The 18,965-nt window shown below is 40.6% G+C and overlaps 1 protein-coding gene across 1 annotated transcript in view; it reads right to left on the minus strand.

Moving 5' to 3' along the window:
* Positions 1-1,293, minus strand: part of RUNX1 (RUNX family transcription factor 1) — a 78,445-nt gene extending 77,152 nt beyond the window's left edge. Inside the window, exon 1 of the mRNA XM_056560205.1 lies at positions 1,117-1,293. Coding sequence (XP_056416180.1) covers positions 1,117-1,144 — 28 coding nt within the window. The 5' untranslated portion in view covers positions 1,145-1,293. The remainder of the gene's footprint in view (positions 1-1,116) is intronic.
* Between the last annotated feature and the right edge of the window lie 17,672 nt (positions 1,294-18,965).

Below are 18,965 nucleotides of genomic sequence, written 5' to 3' on the forward strand. Positions count from 1 at the left end.
ACCCCCTTTTTTTTTTTGTTTTTTTTTTTGTTGCTTTGTGCTGGTGACTCAAATTAACTCTTGAAGGATTTGTGTTTTTGCAAGTTGTTACAAGTTGTTGCACTGAGCTTCTTATGGCTGGAAAGTAGTTCTGCCTGAGACTTTTTCCTCCAGTCTTTATTGCTGAAGGAGGAGGAGGAAGAAGAGGAGGAGGAGGAGGAGGAGGAGAAGAGGAGCTCCAGCACTGCACCCACCGCCTCTATCAATGAGACATCCTGGAAATGAATTTGCTTTTACAGTAACAAGTCCAGAGGAATGTCATTCCCCCCTCCAGGCTCATTTGCATAGTGGGTGCGTCTTAGCCAATGGGAGAGCAGGCAGGGGGCGTGGCTTAGATCCAGGGATAGTTAGTAGCTGCTACTGTAAGCAAGACAAGGCAGGGAGAGGGGGGGTCACTATGCCATGTGCTACCCCAATAACCCCACAGCTGCTCACTAGTTGTTTTCAAACCAGGGTGCCTCCAGCTGCTGCAAAACTACAACTCCCAGCAAGCCAGGACAGCCTTCGGCTGTCCTGGCTTGCTGGGAGTTGTAGTTTTGCAGCAGCTGGAGGCACACTGTGATATAGTTCATTGCAAACCAATTTGTTCAGCTTTTCCTATATATAGGACAATGCTGGTATGTGTAGTTCCGCAACGACTGCTGTGGAACTACAAGTATCAGAAGGCAAAGCGGCTCACCTAGCATGGGAGGGGGTCAACCGAAAGACATCTGCTAATTTTTTTTTTTCCGCTGGGGAACTACAAGTATCAGAACACTCAGCAGCTCACTTAGCATGGAGAGAGTTAAGCAGGCAGCAACTAGCTATCGATCTGCTGTGGAACTACAAGTATCAGCTCACCTAGCATGGGAGGGGGTCCAAAAGGCATCGCAAGCTATTCGTCTGTTGTGGAACTACAAGTATCAGAACACTCAGCAGCTCACTTAGTATGGAGAGAGTTAAACAGGCAGCAATTAGCTATCCATCTGCTGTGGAACTACAAGTATCAGAATAATCAGCAGCTCACTTAGTATGGAGAGAGTTAAGCAGGCAGCAATTAGCTATCGATCTGCTGTGGAACTACAAGTATCAGCTCACCTAGCATGGGAGGGGGTCCAAAAGGCATCGCAAGCTATTCGTCTGTTGGGGAACTACAAGTATCAGAAGGCAAAGCGGCTCACCTAGCATGGGAGGGGGTCAACCAAAAGACATCTGTTAATTTTTTTTTTCCGCTGGGGAACTACAAGTATCAGAACACCCAGCAGCTCACTTAGCATGGAGAGAGTTAAGCAGGCAGCTGTTAGCTATCGATCTGCTGTGGAACTACAAGTATCAGAATAATCAGCAGCTCACTTAGCATGGGAGGAGGTCCAAAAGACATCGACAGCTATTCGTCTGTTGTGGAACTACAAGTATCAGAACACCCAGCAGCTCACTTAGCATGGAGAGAGTTAAGCAGGCAGCTGTTAGCTATCGATCTGCTGTGGAACTACAAGTATCAGAACACTCAGCAGCTCACTTAGTATGGGGAGAGTCAAGCAGGCAGCTGTTAGCTATCAATTTGCTGTGGAACTACAAGTATCAGAACAATAAGAGGCTCACCTAGCATGGGAGGGGGCGCAAAAGGCATCGCAAGCTATTAGTCTGTTGGGGAACTACAAGTATCAGAATAGCCAGCAGCAAACCTAGCCATCTGTTATACACATCTGATGTAAACTAAAAGTATCAGAACACTTACATGGAAGGGGCCCAAGGGCATCTATGTATTATTTATCTGCTGTGGAACTACAAGTATCAGAACACTCAAAAGCTCAGTTCACATGAAGAGATTCAAGGAGGCATGAATTAGCTATCTATCTTTCTGTGGAACTACAAGTATCAGAACAACCAGCAGCTCACATAGCATGGAGAGAGTCAAGCAGACATCTATTAGCTGTCAATCTGCTGTAGCACTACAAGTATCAGAACACTCAGCAGTTCAGTTTGCATGTAGGTAGTCAAGCAGACATCTGTTAGCTGTCATCTGACGTGGAACTACAAGTATCAGAACAACCAGCAGCTCATGTAGCAGGGAGGCAGTCAAGCAGACATCTGTTAGCTATCAATCTGCTGTGGAACTAGACGTACCAAGATGCCCTGAAGCCACATCTACCAGTATACTGTATACCGGGCACCTACCCTGCCAGCTAGACTGTGTGGGCATTCTGATATTTGTAGTCCCACTAAGTGCCACCTATCCGTGCTTTAAATGATACCCCGTTCTGTTAAATGGGGCTACAGGACATGCTGGTTCTTGTAGCTCTACAGCAGATAGATAGTTAACACTTACCTGCCTTCTCATCTTCCTTCATGGCATTGTGATACTTGTAGTTCCACAGTTGCTGCCTAGCTATGCTTATCTTGATAATTGTCTGTTTTTAGAAAAGAAGAACACGACTCGAGCTCAATATTAACCCTGTTCATGCATTAGTCCAGTGTTTCCCCAACCAGAGTGCCTCCAGCTGTTGCAAAACTATAACTCCCAGCATGCCCGGACAGCCAAAGTCCACAGGGATAAAGATAACGACTAATCAGTACTAAATGCATTACTTATAGTGGGGATCTGGCAGCACTATTATAGAGATGTAATACCGCCCTGTGCAAGACTGAAGCATTATAAATTATTATTTTCATTTTATTTAATTTTTTTTCAATTTTTCTTTACAAATTTAGTGCAGAACATCTTATCTGTAGAGTCTTTTTGTCTCAAGATTGTGCAATCCTTCCCTTTTTCTCATAGCAAAAAAAAAAAAAAAAAAGGAAGTGCCGGACCCTTGCTATCTCTGGGGCTTAAAGGGGTACTCCACTGGAAAACATTTTTTTTTTTTAATCAACTGGTGCCAGAAAGTTAAACAGATTTGTAAAATACTTAAAAAATCTTAATCCTTCCAGTACTTATCAGCTGCTGTTATAATCCACAGGAAGTTATTTTCTTTTTGAATTTCCTTTCTGCCTGACCACAGTGCTCTCTGCTGACACCTCTGTCCGTTTTAGGAATTGTCCAGAGCAGGATAAGTTTGCTATGGGGATTTGCTCCTACTCTGGACAGTTCCTAAAATGGACAGAGGTGTCAGCAGGGAGCACAGTGGTCAGACAGAAAGGAAATTAAAAAAAGAAAAGAACTTCCTGTGGATCATACAGCAGCTGATAAGTACTGGAAGGATTAAGATTTTTTTTAAATAGGATTAAGATTTTTTTTTTAATAGAAGTCATTACAAATCTGTTCAACTTTCTGGCACCAGTGGATAAAAAAAATATATATATATATATATATATATATATATATATATATATATTTTCCAGTGGAGTACCCCTTTAAATTTGCTAAACCCTACACCCCCACCCCCCACTAAGTAGTAAAAAGGTATTACAAAATCAGCAATATATATATATATATATATATATATATATATATATATATATACTGAACATACTGTCTCTTCCCCCCACCCCCCTTGCACTGTTGGCTTACAACGGTGGTCTCCAAACTGTGGACCTCCAGGTGTTGCAAAGCTGCAACTCCCAGCATGCTTCATCCTGCAACCCCAATTATGGCTCGGGCTGCAGGATACATGTTTAAACTTTCACAAAAACTTGCGCAAAACTATGGCATAAGGCAGTGTACACATTTAGGGGAAGTCCCAAAGACTTGCTTGGGCGGCGGAAGGATATTTGCTTACCATCACTGGAGCTAAACTTAAAAAAAAAAAAAAAAATCACAAAATTGCAAAATATTTTTTATTTACATTTTTTAAGTAAAAAAAGCCACACAAAAAAGTTAGCGTAAAGAAGACCTAAGGCTATGTACACACATAGTTTTTTAGCCTCATTTGAACTTAAAGTGGCCTTAAAAAAAATTATAACAAAAAATGACTAAATAAACTGTGTGTAAACACAGAACGGGCTGAAAACAAGTTTGAACATAGCCTAAGGCTTTGTTTTTTTCAAAGTTTTTCATTAAGTTTTTTTACAGAAGTGTTTACAGCATGTGAAAGTGCAAGTCGTTCCATTATATTTCTTCTTTATTTTTTATTCTCTTTAAACTGAATAAAAAAGTTTATTCAGATGTTGTAAGCCTGTTTTTTAAAAATACAAGAAAAAGCAGAAGCTTTGTCATAATTTTGGACGACTTGCAGCAAGAAATGCAACATGGCTGCAATGGTCACCCCTGCCAAGTTATGAGTAAGGGTTGCAGTGTGCACTCGAAACACGTCACTGTTATGAGTAAGGGTTGCCATGTGCACTCAAAACGCATCACTGTTCTTATAGTGTGACTGTTCTGTTATGTAACACTACAACAAAACTTCAGCTCACCCTTATGAGTAAGGGTTGGCGTGTGCACCCAAAACACGTCAGTTATGAGTAAGGGTTGGCATGTGCGCCCCAAACACGTCACTGTTATGAGTAAGGGTTGCCATGTGCACTCGAAACGCATCACCATTCTTATAGTGTGACTGTTCTGTTATGTAACACTACAACAAAACTCCAGCTCACCCTTATGAGTAAGGGTTGGCGTGTGCACCCGAAACACGTCAGTTATGAGTAAGGGTTGGCATGTGCGCTCCAAACACGTCACTGTTATGAGTAAGGGTTGCCATGTGCACTCGAAACGCATCACCGTTCTTATAGTGTGACTGTTCTGTTATGTAACACTACAACAAAACTCCAGCTCACCCTTATGAGTAAGGGTTGGCATGTGCACCCGAAACACGTCAGTTATGAGTAAGGGTTGGCATGTGCACCTGAAACATGTCACTGTTATCAGTAAGGGTTGCCATATGCACCCGAAATGTGTCACTGTTCGTATAGTGTGACTGTTTTGTAACACTATAGCAAAACCTCATCAAAACCCTTATGAGTAAGGGTTTCCACGTGCACCCGAAATGCGTCACTTTCCCCCCCTTTTTTGCTGTATCCTGTACATTTTATATGGCATAAATCTCTGCACACTACCATGCTAGACTTTTCTTGTACATGGGAGGTCTGTGAGACCCCATAGGAATAGTGACCTAGCGACCAATGCACCCCAAGAACCCCAAGCAGCACTTCCCATATATTCACTAGAACACAATTCAGAATCTCTACTCTGGGGCATATTTCACCAATTTGGCAGCTTTCACGAGCGGGAGGGGGGGGGGGCATTGAATCTGGTGTAACGTGTGTTATTGTGGAGGAATAGACATGGAGGAAAAGTGAAGAAAGAAAAAAGAAAAACACTTTTTCTGTCACGGATGAAACCCGAGACCCCAAATGACTCCTGGATTTATGTAACGTCTATATGGTCATTCAGGAGGGAGAACAAGATTTGCTGTTGTTCTATCCGAAAAATTCCTTATATAAATAATCCTTCCTAATAGTGTACAAGTGTACATAGCACTTAACCTTATTGACTTCTAACAAGCACTGTGGGGTTTCCTATGTAATGACTGGGGGGGGGGGGGGGGCTGCTGAAGGCGTGACAGACAGATGACAAGGAAATTGTGTAAAGAAGCCAGACTGGGGAACAAGCCGTACACTACTAGTGGTGTCTGCAAAATGTGAACCTCTAGATGTTGCAAAACTACAACTCCCAGCATGACCGGACAGCCAACGGCTGTCCGGGCATGCTGGGAGTTGTAGTTTTGTAACAGCTGGAGGTCGTTAGTTTGGGGACACAACTGTACTAGGAGGTCCAAGTCCATGCATCGTATAGGAAAAAAGCTGGGAGTTGTAGTTTTGCAACAGCTGGAGGTCTACGGTTTGGAGAGCATTGTATTAAGAGGTCCAAACTGAACCCCCTGGACTCAAAACTTGTAGCAGGGCCCGCACCTACCATGTGCCATTTATAATACAGGTGCCTTCACATATGGCTTTCATAGTAAAGGTCACTATCTCATGACATGTGTTTGTGTCCGCATTACGAACTCAAGTCCCACTTCAACCACGCCTTGGGTCAAGCCAGGACTTAAAGGGGTACTCCGGCCAAAAACATCTTATACCCTATCCCCCTATCCAGCGTCGTCGTCCGGACCACGGAAGCTTGGAGCTTCTGTGTTTGTGAAGTCACGTCACGTCCCCTCCATCCATGTCTGTGGGAGAGGGCGTGATGGCTAGTACATAGCCGTCACGCCTCCTCCCATAGACATGAATGGAGCAGGCGTGGCGGCTGTAATCGCCAGTCATCCGGCACGGAGCAGAGTTTGCTCCGTGCGTGGATGAGCAGGATGCTGTGCCGAAGATCGCGGGGGTCCTCAGCGGTGAGTCCCCCATGATCAGACATCTTATCCCCTATCCATTGGATAGGGGAAAAGATGTTTTTCGCTGCTGTACCGCTTTAAGTGGTACGCCGTTTTGGCCTTACCAAAATAATGGCCCAATCAGTTCTTTTTTGTGTTTGGTTTACCTAAACCCCACTTTTTCTTTGAAGGGTTGTCCCTGCAAAATCAGGAACTGCTTGCAAGTATAGGCTTTCTGGCCTCCAAAAGTCCAAGTGTGACTGCTACGTCTAAACGTATAGCTACACCCCTGTATATACCTGGATAGATTCGCCATTTAGAAACTGGAGGACAAGCCTCGGAGAAGCTGTAGAATTAGTCGCACAGGTCCCTCATTGGGTCCTGAAATTTGTTGTTGGCGATACATGGACTGACATTTGGTGGCCTGATTGTATGAGCTGATTGTATGAGCAGGCAGGTCCTATGGGGTCGGGACTATACAGAACCTGGAGGAATCGGAGACCGGCAGGGGACTGGGGGCATCGGTATAGGAGGTGAGTATAGCAGGTTCATAACTTTTACACCACCCTTAGCCTTGGAACAAAATTTGGTTATGCCTAGACAAACCCTTATGGTGGTTATGGAGAAAGTATTACCGGTAAGGTTCACACTGCTGCTGGGTATGCAGAACCTGGAGGAAGAGGAGACCAACAGGGGAGCGTCGGCACGGCATCAAAGGAGGTAAGTATATTATGATGTTTACATCACACTCAGCTCTGGCACAAATGTTGGTTTTGCCTGGATAACTCCTTTATTGTTGTGGTGGTTAAGGAGATAGTGCCAACAGGGGGCATGGAATCAGAGAAGGTGAGTATAGCAGGTTTATCAATTTTACACCATACTAAACCCTGGAACAGATTTTAGTTTTGTCCAGACAACCCCTGTAGTGGTTATGGAGAAAGGACAACCGGTGAGGTTTACACTGCTCCTGGGGATGCAGAACCTGGAGGAAGCAGAGACCAATAGGGGGCCAGGAGCCGGAAGCATCGGCATGGCATCAGAGGAGGTGAGTATAGCAGGGTTAGGATTTTTACACTACACTCAGCTCTAGAACAAATGTTGGTGTTGTCTGGACAACTTCTTTATTGTTGTGGTGGTTAAGGAGATAGGGCCAACAGGGGGTCGGAAGCATCAGCATGGAATCAGAAAAGGTGAGTATAGCAGATTTATCATTTTGGAACAGATTTTGGTTTTGCCCAGACAACCCCTGTAGTGGATATGGAGAAAGGACAACCGATGAGTTTTACACTGCTCCTGGGGATGCAGAACCTGGAGGAAGCAGAGACCAATAGGGGCCCAGGAGCCGGAAACATCGGCATGGCATCAGAGGAGGTGAGTATAGCAGGGTTAGGATTTTTACACTACACTCAGCTCTGGAACAAATGTTGGTGTTGCCTGGACAACTTCTTTATTGTTGTGGTGGTTAAGGAGATAGGGCCAACAGGGGGTCCGGAAGCGTCGGCATGGAATCAGAAAAGGTGAGTATAGCAGGCTTAACATTTTTACACCATACTAAGCCCTGGAACAGATTTTGGTTTTGCCCGGACAACCCCTTATGGTGAAAGGACAACCAGTGACGGTCGCACTGCTCCTGGGGATACAGCCAACCTCAGATAGGCTACACCTACTGAAGAGGGGCAGTTAGGGTATTTGCCCCGGTCATAGGCAACAAACAACTAGGGATATTTAGATACAAGGCCGGGGAAATTAATGGAAGTCTTAGCTTAGTACTACCCAGAGATGCGTACGGTTTAGGGCCGCGTCACGTGTAACCTACATCGCACTTGTGGTCAATCCCACATTGTAAAGTCCACACCGGCCTATCTGTAAGGTTTTCACAATGATGGGGAATTCCAGTTCAACGGTTCAAAGCATTAACACTTAGATGACCGGCTATGCAATGTGTTTCCCCTACATGTGTATAAAAATGGTCTATATTAGTAAGGACACAAGGAGTAAACCAAATGGGACGGAGGTTCGGGGGGGTTGGGAGCTGGAACCCACAGCGAGCTCCTTTTCCAGTAAATGCTAAGAAAGGAATTTGGCCACAATCTCACATTCATAAAATCTTGTGGGAAAGACGGACGGACGTCTGTGAACAAAGAATCACTAGGTTAGTGGTATCCAAACTGTGGACTTCGAGATGTTGCAAAACTACAACTCCCAGCATGCCCGGACAGCTGTTGGCTGTCCGGGCATGATGGGAGTTGTAGTTTTGCAACATCTGGAGGTCCACAGTTTGATGACCGCTGTGTTATGTCCCCCCAAACAACGCATTCGGCCTCATTGATTATCACTGACAGGGAAGACCAATATATATATATTTACTATATACACTATGCTGCCAAATGTATCCTATAACCAGTCATCACCACTAGAGGGCACCAACAGACCTGCTTCCTAATGAAAGCCTTGTGACCGCATTGTACTGGGTAATGGAGCTCAGTAGGAGATACCTGCCTCACAGGCGTATTACTGTATTACTGACCGAGTGTTAACTTTTATCACTAGTTAATAAGATGTTTCCAAACAGCGGCCTCCATTTGTCACATTAGAGAGAGAGAAATCGCCCCTCCAGGAACCCCGGCCTGTGTGTACATCAATTTGTAAAATAAACTCATCGTGTGCACAATGGGACCATCTGTGTAGTGCACCGCCCCGGGTCCTGCGCCGCACTCCAATTATACCATTACAGGCCTTGTTGGTGGAATAAAGAGATCATTCCAATTACCTCAATGCTGTTGTATTATTGATAGACAGTTCTGTCTCCTATCTATCTATCTCATATCTATCTATCTCATATCTATCTATCTCATATCTATCTATCTATCTCATATCTATCTATCTATCTATCTCATATCTATCTATCTCATATCTATCTATCTCATATCTATCTATCTCATATCTATCTATCTATCTCATATCTATCTATCTATCTATCTCATATCTATCTCATATCTATCTATCTATCTCATATCTATCTATCTATCTATCTATCTCATATCTATCTCATATCTATCTATCTCATATCTATCTATCTATCCCATATCTATCTCATATCTATCTATCTATCTCATATCTATTTATCTCATATCTATCTATCTCATATCTATCTATCTCATATCTATCTATCTATCTATCTATCTCATATCTACTTATCTATCTCATATCTATCTATCTATCTCATATCTATCTATCTCATATCTATCTATCTCATATCTATCTATCTCATATCTATCTATCTATCTCATATCTATCTATCTATCTTTCTCATATCTATCTATCTCATATCTATCTATCTATCTATCCCATATCTATCTCATATCTATCTATCTATCTCATATCTATTTATCTCATATCTATCTATCTCATATCTATCTATCTCATATCTATCTATCTATCTATCTCATATCTACTTATCTATCTCATATCTATCTATCTATCTCATATCTATCTATCTCATATCTCTCTGTCTCATATCTATTTCATATCTATCTCTCATATCTCTCTATCTCATATCTATTTCATATCTATCTATCTATCTATCTATCTATCTATCTATCTCATATCTATCTATCTCATATCTATCTATCTCATATCTATCTATCTATCTCATATCTATCTATTTCATATCTATCTATCTATCTCATATCTATCTATTTCATATCTATTTATCTCATATCTATCTCATATCTATCTATCTCATATCTATCTATCTCATATCTATTTCATATCTATCTATCTATCTCATATCTATCTATCTATCTCATATCTATCTATCTCATATCTATCTATCTCATATCTATCTATCTATCTATCTATCTCATATCTATCTATCTCATATCTATCTATCTCATATCTATCTATCTATCTATCTCATATCTATCTATTTCATATCTATTTATCTCATATGTATCTATCTCATATCTATCTATCTTATATCTATCTATCTCTTATCTATCTATCTATCTCATATCTATCTATCTATCTTATATCTATCTCATATCTATCTATCTTTCTATCTATCTATCCATATATCTATCTATCATCTTATGTCTATCTTCCATCTATTACCTATTTCACAAATCTCTATGTAGTTCTTTTAACTATATACCTATTTTTTTCTATTTTTCATCTATCTATTATCTATCTGTCTATCTATCTCATATCTATCTATCTATATCTATCTATCTATCTATCTCATATCTATCTATATATCTATTTATATCATATCTATTTATATCATATCTATCTTTTGTATCTTTTATTTCTTTCTCTATGTGTATCTATCATTTACATTTCTTTTTGGATTTCTATTTGTCTCATATTTATATGTCTATCTATCTAGTTATCCAACTGCTTCACATTTTTTTCTATCTACATACATTTCTTCTATTAATATATCTAGTCTTCTATCTATCTATCTATCTATCTATCTATCTCATATCTATCTATCTATCTCATATTTATCTATCTATCTCATATATATCTATCTATCTCATATTTATCTATCTATCTATCTCATATATATCTATCTATCTCATATCTATCTATCTCATATCTATCTATCTCATATCTATCTATCTATCTATATATCACAGTACATGCAATAACATCTACAAACTGATTTAATACATTTCTATGTTCTAAAATAGGTAGATCTCAATTCACTAAATTTAGATCTAAAAATGTAACATTATATACTGTTATTTTATTTACAATAATGTTAATAATTAATAATAACAATAATAGTAATAAAATGATTTTAAGTATTAAAATATTCTAACATCGATTTGCAGGTTAATGTTATAAATCTTTGTTCTATAATATATCGCTTTAGATAAGAATGTTAAAGTAAATAATAAATAAAAATAAAATACATAAATGGTAAATGCTGATAATGTTAGCATTCAAATAAATGATGATATTATAACATTATTATTATATTATATACAACACACTTTCTATGTTGTTGCTCTTTCTCCCACTGATATTTATTTACTAATAATAACAAAGATAGTTCTGATGAATAACAATTTGTTCTCTACATGGGTTAGATATATTATTTTAGGTGTTTATTTTCTTTGTTCAGTCAAATGTAAATATTTAATTTTCAACATTCAGAATAACAATTAAATAATTTTAAATCTTACTGTTACTTTGTTTACTTTACACATTTTATAAAAGATTGTTACAAATTATGCCAAACCAAGAAACGAAAAGAATGAGAAATATAATAATAAAATAAATCATAGAAAAACAAAAATACATACCAAAATTTTTTTTAAGAAATAAAGAAACAATTCTTTGTAATATGACTATATAAGGTACGATCTGAGCGTACAATTCTTTAAAGTTGGATATTCTTGTTTTATACCTTATGTTCTAGTTAAAATAAATTATATTTGTTCCTAACCTTGTATGTTATCGGTTCCCTTGGTTGTTTCTTTTATTCTTACATCTTTTTGATTTATTGTTTAAAAAAGAAAAAAGAATCCAAAAGCTTTCTAAATTAGGTTCAAAATAAATAGTAACATATATTTTTATTTAACCAACCCTTTTGAGATGACATTCTAGTCATATTCTAATCAGACATAATAGTTCTAAATGTATTTATTTATTAATATTTTTATTTTTGAATATACAAATCCATTTAATATATTTTTATAATTTTGGCATATGAACCATTTATTACTCAGAATTTGTCAGAAATTGCACAAAAAGATTAAACGATTAATGGTGTTTTTTAAAATATTTTTTATGTTTGTTGTCTTATATTATCTCTTTACCTTAATGCAAGAAAATTCCTGTATATTAAGGGTGCTTTCACACTGAGCAAATCAAGAGGAATTCAGGGCGAAAAATTTACGGGCAAAAAAGAAGAATTTCATTTTTGGTAAAAATGGTAAATGGTAAAAAAAAAAATTCCGCCCGACATCGTATCCGTGCGAAATTTGCACGGAATTTGCGCGGAATTGTGCGTGGAAATGGGGGAGAAAGAAGTGAAGGGTTTTTCAGTCATTTCCACGCGAATTCCGCACAAATTCCGTGCAAATTTTTTTTTTTTACCATTGACTTCTATTGATTTCTGCTCGCAAATTCCACTTGAAGAATGAACATGCTCTCTCTTCAAACGGAACGGAATTCAGCGTCGGAATTCCGCTAGTAGAATTTCCGCAGTGTGAACAGGACAGCGGAAAAAACATTAAAGTCAATGGGCAGAGGAGATGAGCATTATTTAATTATTTATTTATCTATCTATCTCATATCAATCTATCTCATATCTATCTATCTATCTATCTCATATCTATCTATATATCTATTTCATATCTATCTATCTATCTATTTCATATTTATCTACCTACCTGTCAGTCTACCTACCTACCCATCCTGTCTATCTATCTATCTATCTATCTCATATCTATCTATCTATCTATCTATCTATCTATCTCATATCTATCTATCTCATATCTATCTATCTCATATCTATCTATTTCATATTTATCTACCTACCTGTCAGTCTACCTACCTACCCATCCTGTCTATCTATCTATCTATCTATCTATCTCATATCTATCTATCTATCTATCTATCTATCTCATATCTATCTATCTCATACCTATCTATCTATCTCATATCTATCTATCTCATATCTATCTATTTCATATTTATCTACCTACCTGTCAGTCTACCTACCTACCCATCCTGTCTATCTATCTATCTATCTATCTATCTATCTATCTATCTATCTATCTATCTCATATCTATCTATCTATCTCATATCTATCTATCTCATACCTATCTATCTATCTCATATCTATCTATCTATATCACATCTATCTATCTCATATCTATCTATCTATCTATCTCTCTCATATCTATCTATCTATCTATTTATCTATCTATCTATCTATCTATCTATCATATTTCTATCTCTGGGAAGCCCTTGGCTCTCTGGTAATATGGGGTCTCTGGTTATTGGAAGATTAGTTTAAAAATCAAATATATAATATCTCACATATAAAAAAAAAAGACTATAGTAAAAATAAAACATAAAATAAGAGGGCCACAGTTTGGAGACTGTTCTATATATTTGTATAGTAACCTAAATTAAAACCACTCCCTGCCAACTATAGGGGCCCAGCAAATGACAATTTTGTCCGCTCAGTAATTCTGTACTGTTTCTTTAAAAATGAAAGATGCCGCTTGTCTAGAGAATAAGCGGAAAGCAATAGGTCAGCGACCACAGATCAGCAGCGACAAGCTCCGGCCATCAGAAGAGCGAGATGAATAAGATACACGTGATAGCGGCGCAGAGCAGAAACCCTGCAGGGACCGCACGCGCCTGTGATATAGGACAGTGGCCTATTCATCCCTTAACCCCAGCAGTGCTGGTTCATAGCATAGTTATTGACATGAGGTTTATTTTTCTAGAAAATGAAGTTCTGCAGCAGCTCAGATGTGTATTATGATGTGTTGCAACAGCTGTTGTGTATCATGAAATTCTGCAGCAGCTCAAATGTGTATTCTGAAGCTCTGCAGCAACTGAGATGTGTATTATGGAGTTCTGCAGCAGCTCAGGTGTGTATTTTAAAGATCTGCAGCAACTGAGATGTGTATTCTGAAGCTCTGCAGCAACTGAGATGTGTATTATGAAGTTCTGCAGCAGCTTATGTGTGCATTATGGAGTTCTGCAGCAGCTCAGGTGTGTATTTTGAAGATCTGCAGGAACTGAGGTGTGTATTATAGAGTTCTGGAACAGCTCAGGTGTGTATTATGAGGTTCTGCAGCAACTGAGATGTGCATTATGATGTACTGCCGCAGCTTGGGTGAATATTATGAAGTTCTGCAGCAACTGAGGTGTGTATTATGAAGTTCTGCAGCAGCTGATGCATGTATTGTGATGTTCTCCTCAGCAGAACATCAGTTTACATAGCTCAGTTGCTGCAGAAGCATTGGCGTGTATTATAAAGTTATGCAGCAACTTTGGTTTATATTATGATGTTCTGAAGAAGCTGAGGTGTGCCCTATGATGTTCTGCGGTGGCCTAAGCTCCAATATGTACTATGATGTCCTGCAGAAGCTGAAGTGTGTATGATGATATTCTGCAGCAGCTCCAATGCGTATTTTAAAGTTCTGCAGCAACAAAGGTGTGTATGATGATATTCCGCAGCAGCTGAGATGTGTATTAGGAAATTCTGCAGCTACTAAGGTGTGTATGATGATATTCTGCAGCAGCTGAGATGTGTATTATGAAGTTCTGCAGCAACTAAGGTGTGTATGATGGAATTCCGCAGCAGCTCAGATGTGTATTATGAAGTTCTCCAGTAACTGAGGTGCCTATTATGAAGTTCTGCAGCAGCTGGGATGTGTATTATGAAGTTCTGCAGTAACTGAGGTGACTAATATGAAGTTCTCCATCAGCTGAGATGTGTGTTGTGATATTCTGTAGCAGCTGAGATGTGTAGTATAATGTTCTGAAGGGGCCTAGGTGAGTAATGTGAGGTTCTGCAGCAACGTAGGTGTGTGTTATGAAGTTCTGCAGCAGCTGAGATGTGTATTATGAAGTTTTTCAGTTACTGAGGGGACTAATATGAAGTTCTGCAGCAGCTGAGATGTGTGTTATGTTTTGTAGCAGCCGAGATGTGTATTATAATGTTCTGCAGCAACTTAGGTATGCATTATGAAGTTCTGCAGCAGATAAGATATTATGAAGTCCAGCAGCATCTGACATTATATGAGCTGAGTCATGTGTTATGATGTCCTGCAGCCACTTATCATGCTCTTCAGCAGGTGAGGGATCTATTGTGATCTTCTGCAGCAACTTAGAAGTGAATTATGATGTTCTGCAGCAGCTGCTGGATATTATAAGTTTTTGCAGCAGCTGATGTGTGCATTATGATGTTTTGCCAGAATACTGTACAACGACAATGTCCCAACAGCAGAGCTGGCAGGAGTCCAAACTCTGGAAGTGCTTCTGGCTGTACTGAGCTTGATTGACAGCTGCACGGAAAGTGAAAGCTCCACAGATTCTCCTAGAAAGCTGCTCAGATTGAAAGCTGCAGGAGAGCCTCACTGATAGCAACACAGATTGAAACATGCACAGAGCCTGAGGTCTTCTATTCATTACAATGCTGTAACAATGTGAGGGCAAAAGAGCTTTATAATACTTTACTACCCTATGTGGTGCTCTTTCAGTACTTATCAGCTGCTGTATGCTCCACAGGAAGCTCCTTTCTTTTTGAATTTCCTTTCTGTCTGACCACAGTGCTCTCTGCTGACACCTCTGTCCATTTTAGGAACTATCCAGAGCAGGAGAGGTTTTCTATGGAGAGTGGCTCCTGCTCTGGACAGTTCCTGACATGGACAGAGGTGTCAGCAGAGAGCACTGTGGTCAGACAGAAAGGAAATTCAAAAAGAAAAGAACTTCCAGTGGAGCAGCTAATAAGTACTGGAAGGATTAAGATTTTTTTTAATAGAAGTAATTTACAAATATATTTAACTTTCTGGCATCTGTTGATTTAAATGGTTTTTTTTTTCTCCAGTGGAGTACCCCTTTAAAGCTGAAATTGAAATTGTTTTTAAGGGCAGGAGGAGTGTTAGGAGTAGTTAGGGAACATAGCCTGAGATAGTTGAGAACAGTTTATTTGGTGACAGGTACTATTTAAAGGAGCCAAGTGAAGCTCCCTGCTGTGTCTGGACCTGTACTCTGGACAGTTCCTGACATAGACAGAGGTGTCAGCAGAGAGCACTGTGGTCAGACAGAAAAGAACAACTCAACTTCCTCTGGAGCATACAGCAGCTGATAAGTACTATTTTATTTTATTTTTTTAAATAGAAGTAATTTACAAATCTGTGTAACTTTCTGGCACCAGTTCATTTAAAAACTTTTTTTTTCCACTGAGGAATTAGAGAATTAGAGAGGAATTTACTCTAATGTAATTCCACTCGCTAATTCTGCTCCAATTCTTCCTTAAAGGGGTACTCTGCACCTAGACATCTTATCCCATATCCAAAGGATAGGGGTTAAAGATGTCTGATCGCGGGGGGGGGTGTTGATTGCTTGGACCTCCAACTATCTCCAGACCGGCATTGCGGCGTTCTGACGTCACGCCGCGCCCCCTCTATTCATGACGATGGGAGAGGCTGTGACGGCTAGTACATAGCTGTCACGCCTCCTCCCATAGACATGAATGGAGGGGGCATGACGGCTTCGGTTGCCCATCATCCAGCACAGAGCAAGGTTTGCTCCGTGCGCCGATTGACTCGGTTGCTGCGCTGGATATTGCGGAGGGTTCCAACGGCCGGAATCCCGCAATCAGACATCTTATCTCTATCCTTTGGATAGGGGATAAGATGTTTAGGGGCAGTGTACCCCTTTAAATAAACTTCCATTGACTTTAAAGGACTTTCCGCCACCCTGTTCACACTGAGGAATTTCCGCTGAGGAATATCCACTGAGGATTGAGCATGTTTATCCTTCAGGCGGAATCCATGGCTAAAAGCTCATTGAAGTCAATGGAATTTTTTTTCCCTGACGAAATGAGTTTTGCGTGGAATTTATGCTTAATTTTTGTAGAATTTACGTGCAGAATTTTAAAAAGGAGAATTTTCCTTCCCTTACCATTTCCTCCTTTTCCTCTTCCAATCCTTTCCACTTCTGTGCGAAAATTTCGTGTGAATTCCGCATCAATTCTGCGTTTGGGAGAAAATGTCAACAAAAAAATTTCTGACGAAATTACTGTATTTTTCGCTGCATAAGACGCACTTTTTGGGTGGGGAAAAGTTGGTGCGTCTTGTACGGCGAATACACACACCTATCGCGGCGGTCCCTGCGGCCATCAACGGCCGGGACCCGCGGCTAATACAGGACATCACCCTGTATTAACCCTTCAGACGCGGCGATCAAAGCTGACCGCCGCGTCTGAAGGTAAAGTGACACTAACCCGGCTGCTCAGGCGGGCTGTTCGGGACCGCCGCGGTGAAATCGCGGCATCCCGAACAGCTTACAGGACACCGGGAGGGACCTTATCTGCCTCCTCGGTGTCTGCTCCGTGCTGGGATCCCCTTCATGGCCGGCGCTCTCCTTCGACGTCATCGCGTCGTCGCGCACGCCATCCCGTCATCCAATAGGAGCGGCGTGCGTAGCAACGTGATGACGGCGACGGAGAGTGTGGATCCCGGGGAAGAAGACGTTCCGGAGCGTCGGGGACATCACGGGGACGCCGCGACAGCGATGGAGCGACATCCAGGGCAGCGGTGACGGGTCCGGAGCGGCGGGGACATGTGAGTATTACCTCCTATCCAGTAGTCTTCAACCTGCGGACCTCCAGATGTTGCAAAACTACAACTCCCAGCATGCCCGGACAGCCAACGGCTGTCCGGGCATGCTGGGAGTTGTAGTTTTGCAACATCTGGAGGTCCGCCGGTTGAAGATCACTGTTGGGTTCAGAATCTTTTTTTCTAGATTTTGCACCTTTAAAATTGGGTGCGTCTTATATGCCGGTGCGTCCTATAGGGCGAAAAATACAGTATTCATCTTTAAGGGTATGTTTACACTGAGGAATTGGAGGAATTAAAGTTTCTGTAATTCCTTGAACACCATCATATCTTCCTCCTCAGCACCTTCCTTCAAAGCTTGGGGACGACTTTTGTTGCCATCTTATTGGAATTTTTGGACGACGGAGTAACAAGATAAGAGATTTATCAAAACCTGTAAAGAGGAAGAGAGGTGCAGTTGCCCTTAGCAACCAATCAGATCGCTTCTCTAATTTTTAAAACGGTATCTGAAAAATGAAAGAAACCATCTGATTGGTTGCTATGGGCAACTGCACCTCTCTTCCTCTTCACAGGTTTTGATAAATCTCCCCCAATGTGTTGTTGAAAATACGACCCCCTCCCTCCTCCTCCATTGTTTTACTGTCTATGGAGACAATGGGAGATTTATCAAAACCTGTGTACAGGAAGAGAGGTGCAGTTGCCCATAGCAACTAATCCGACTGCTACTTTCATTTTTCACAGGCCTCTTTAAAAATGAAAGAAGTAATCTGATTGGTTGCTATGGACATTGCTATGGGCAACTGCACCTCTCTTCCTCTTTACAGGTTTTGATAAATTTCCCCCAATGTGTTGTTGAAAATACGACCCCCTCCTTCCTCCTCCATTGTTTTACTATTCATGGAGACAATGGGAGATTTATCAAAACCTGTAAAGAGGAAGAGAGGTGCAGTTGCCCATAGCAATGTCCATAGCAACCAATCAGATTACTTCTTTCATTTTTAAAGAGGCCTGTGAAAAATGAAAGTAACAGTCGGATTAGTTGCTATGGGCAACCGCACCACTCTTCCTGTACACAGCTTTTGATTAATCTCCCCCTATAATAGCAATGGAGTCAGTATGGAGACTCAACATGAGCCTGGACCCCCAGACCCCCCCCCCCCTCCTTCTCCACCACCGCACCCCGCCAACCCCCCTCGCCCCACGCCCGTATCCTACACAAGCTGCGTTAATGCTAAGTCAATAGACGTGAAAAGCTTGTTAGTACAGGCCAGCTTCCCCGTCCCTCTCCTCTGTAGGTCTGACTTTGAGCGGTAATTGTTTTCAGAGAGCAACGACTGCAAGCCAAAATATTAGTCTCCAGCTTAGTTTTATTAT

Source organism: Hyla sarda, chromosome 2 (assembly GCF_029499605.1).
Source record: "Hyla sarda isolate aHylSar1 chromosome 2, aHylSar1.hap1, whole genome shotgun sequence".
Taxonomy (NCBI): Eukaryota; Metazoa; Chordata; class Amphibia; order Anura; family Hylidae; genus Hyla; species Hyla sarda.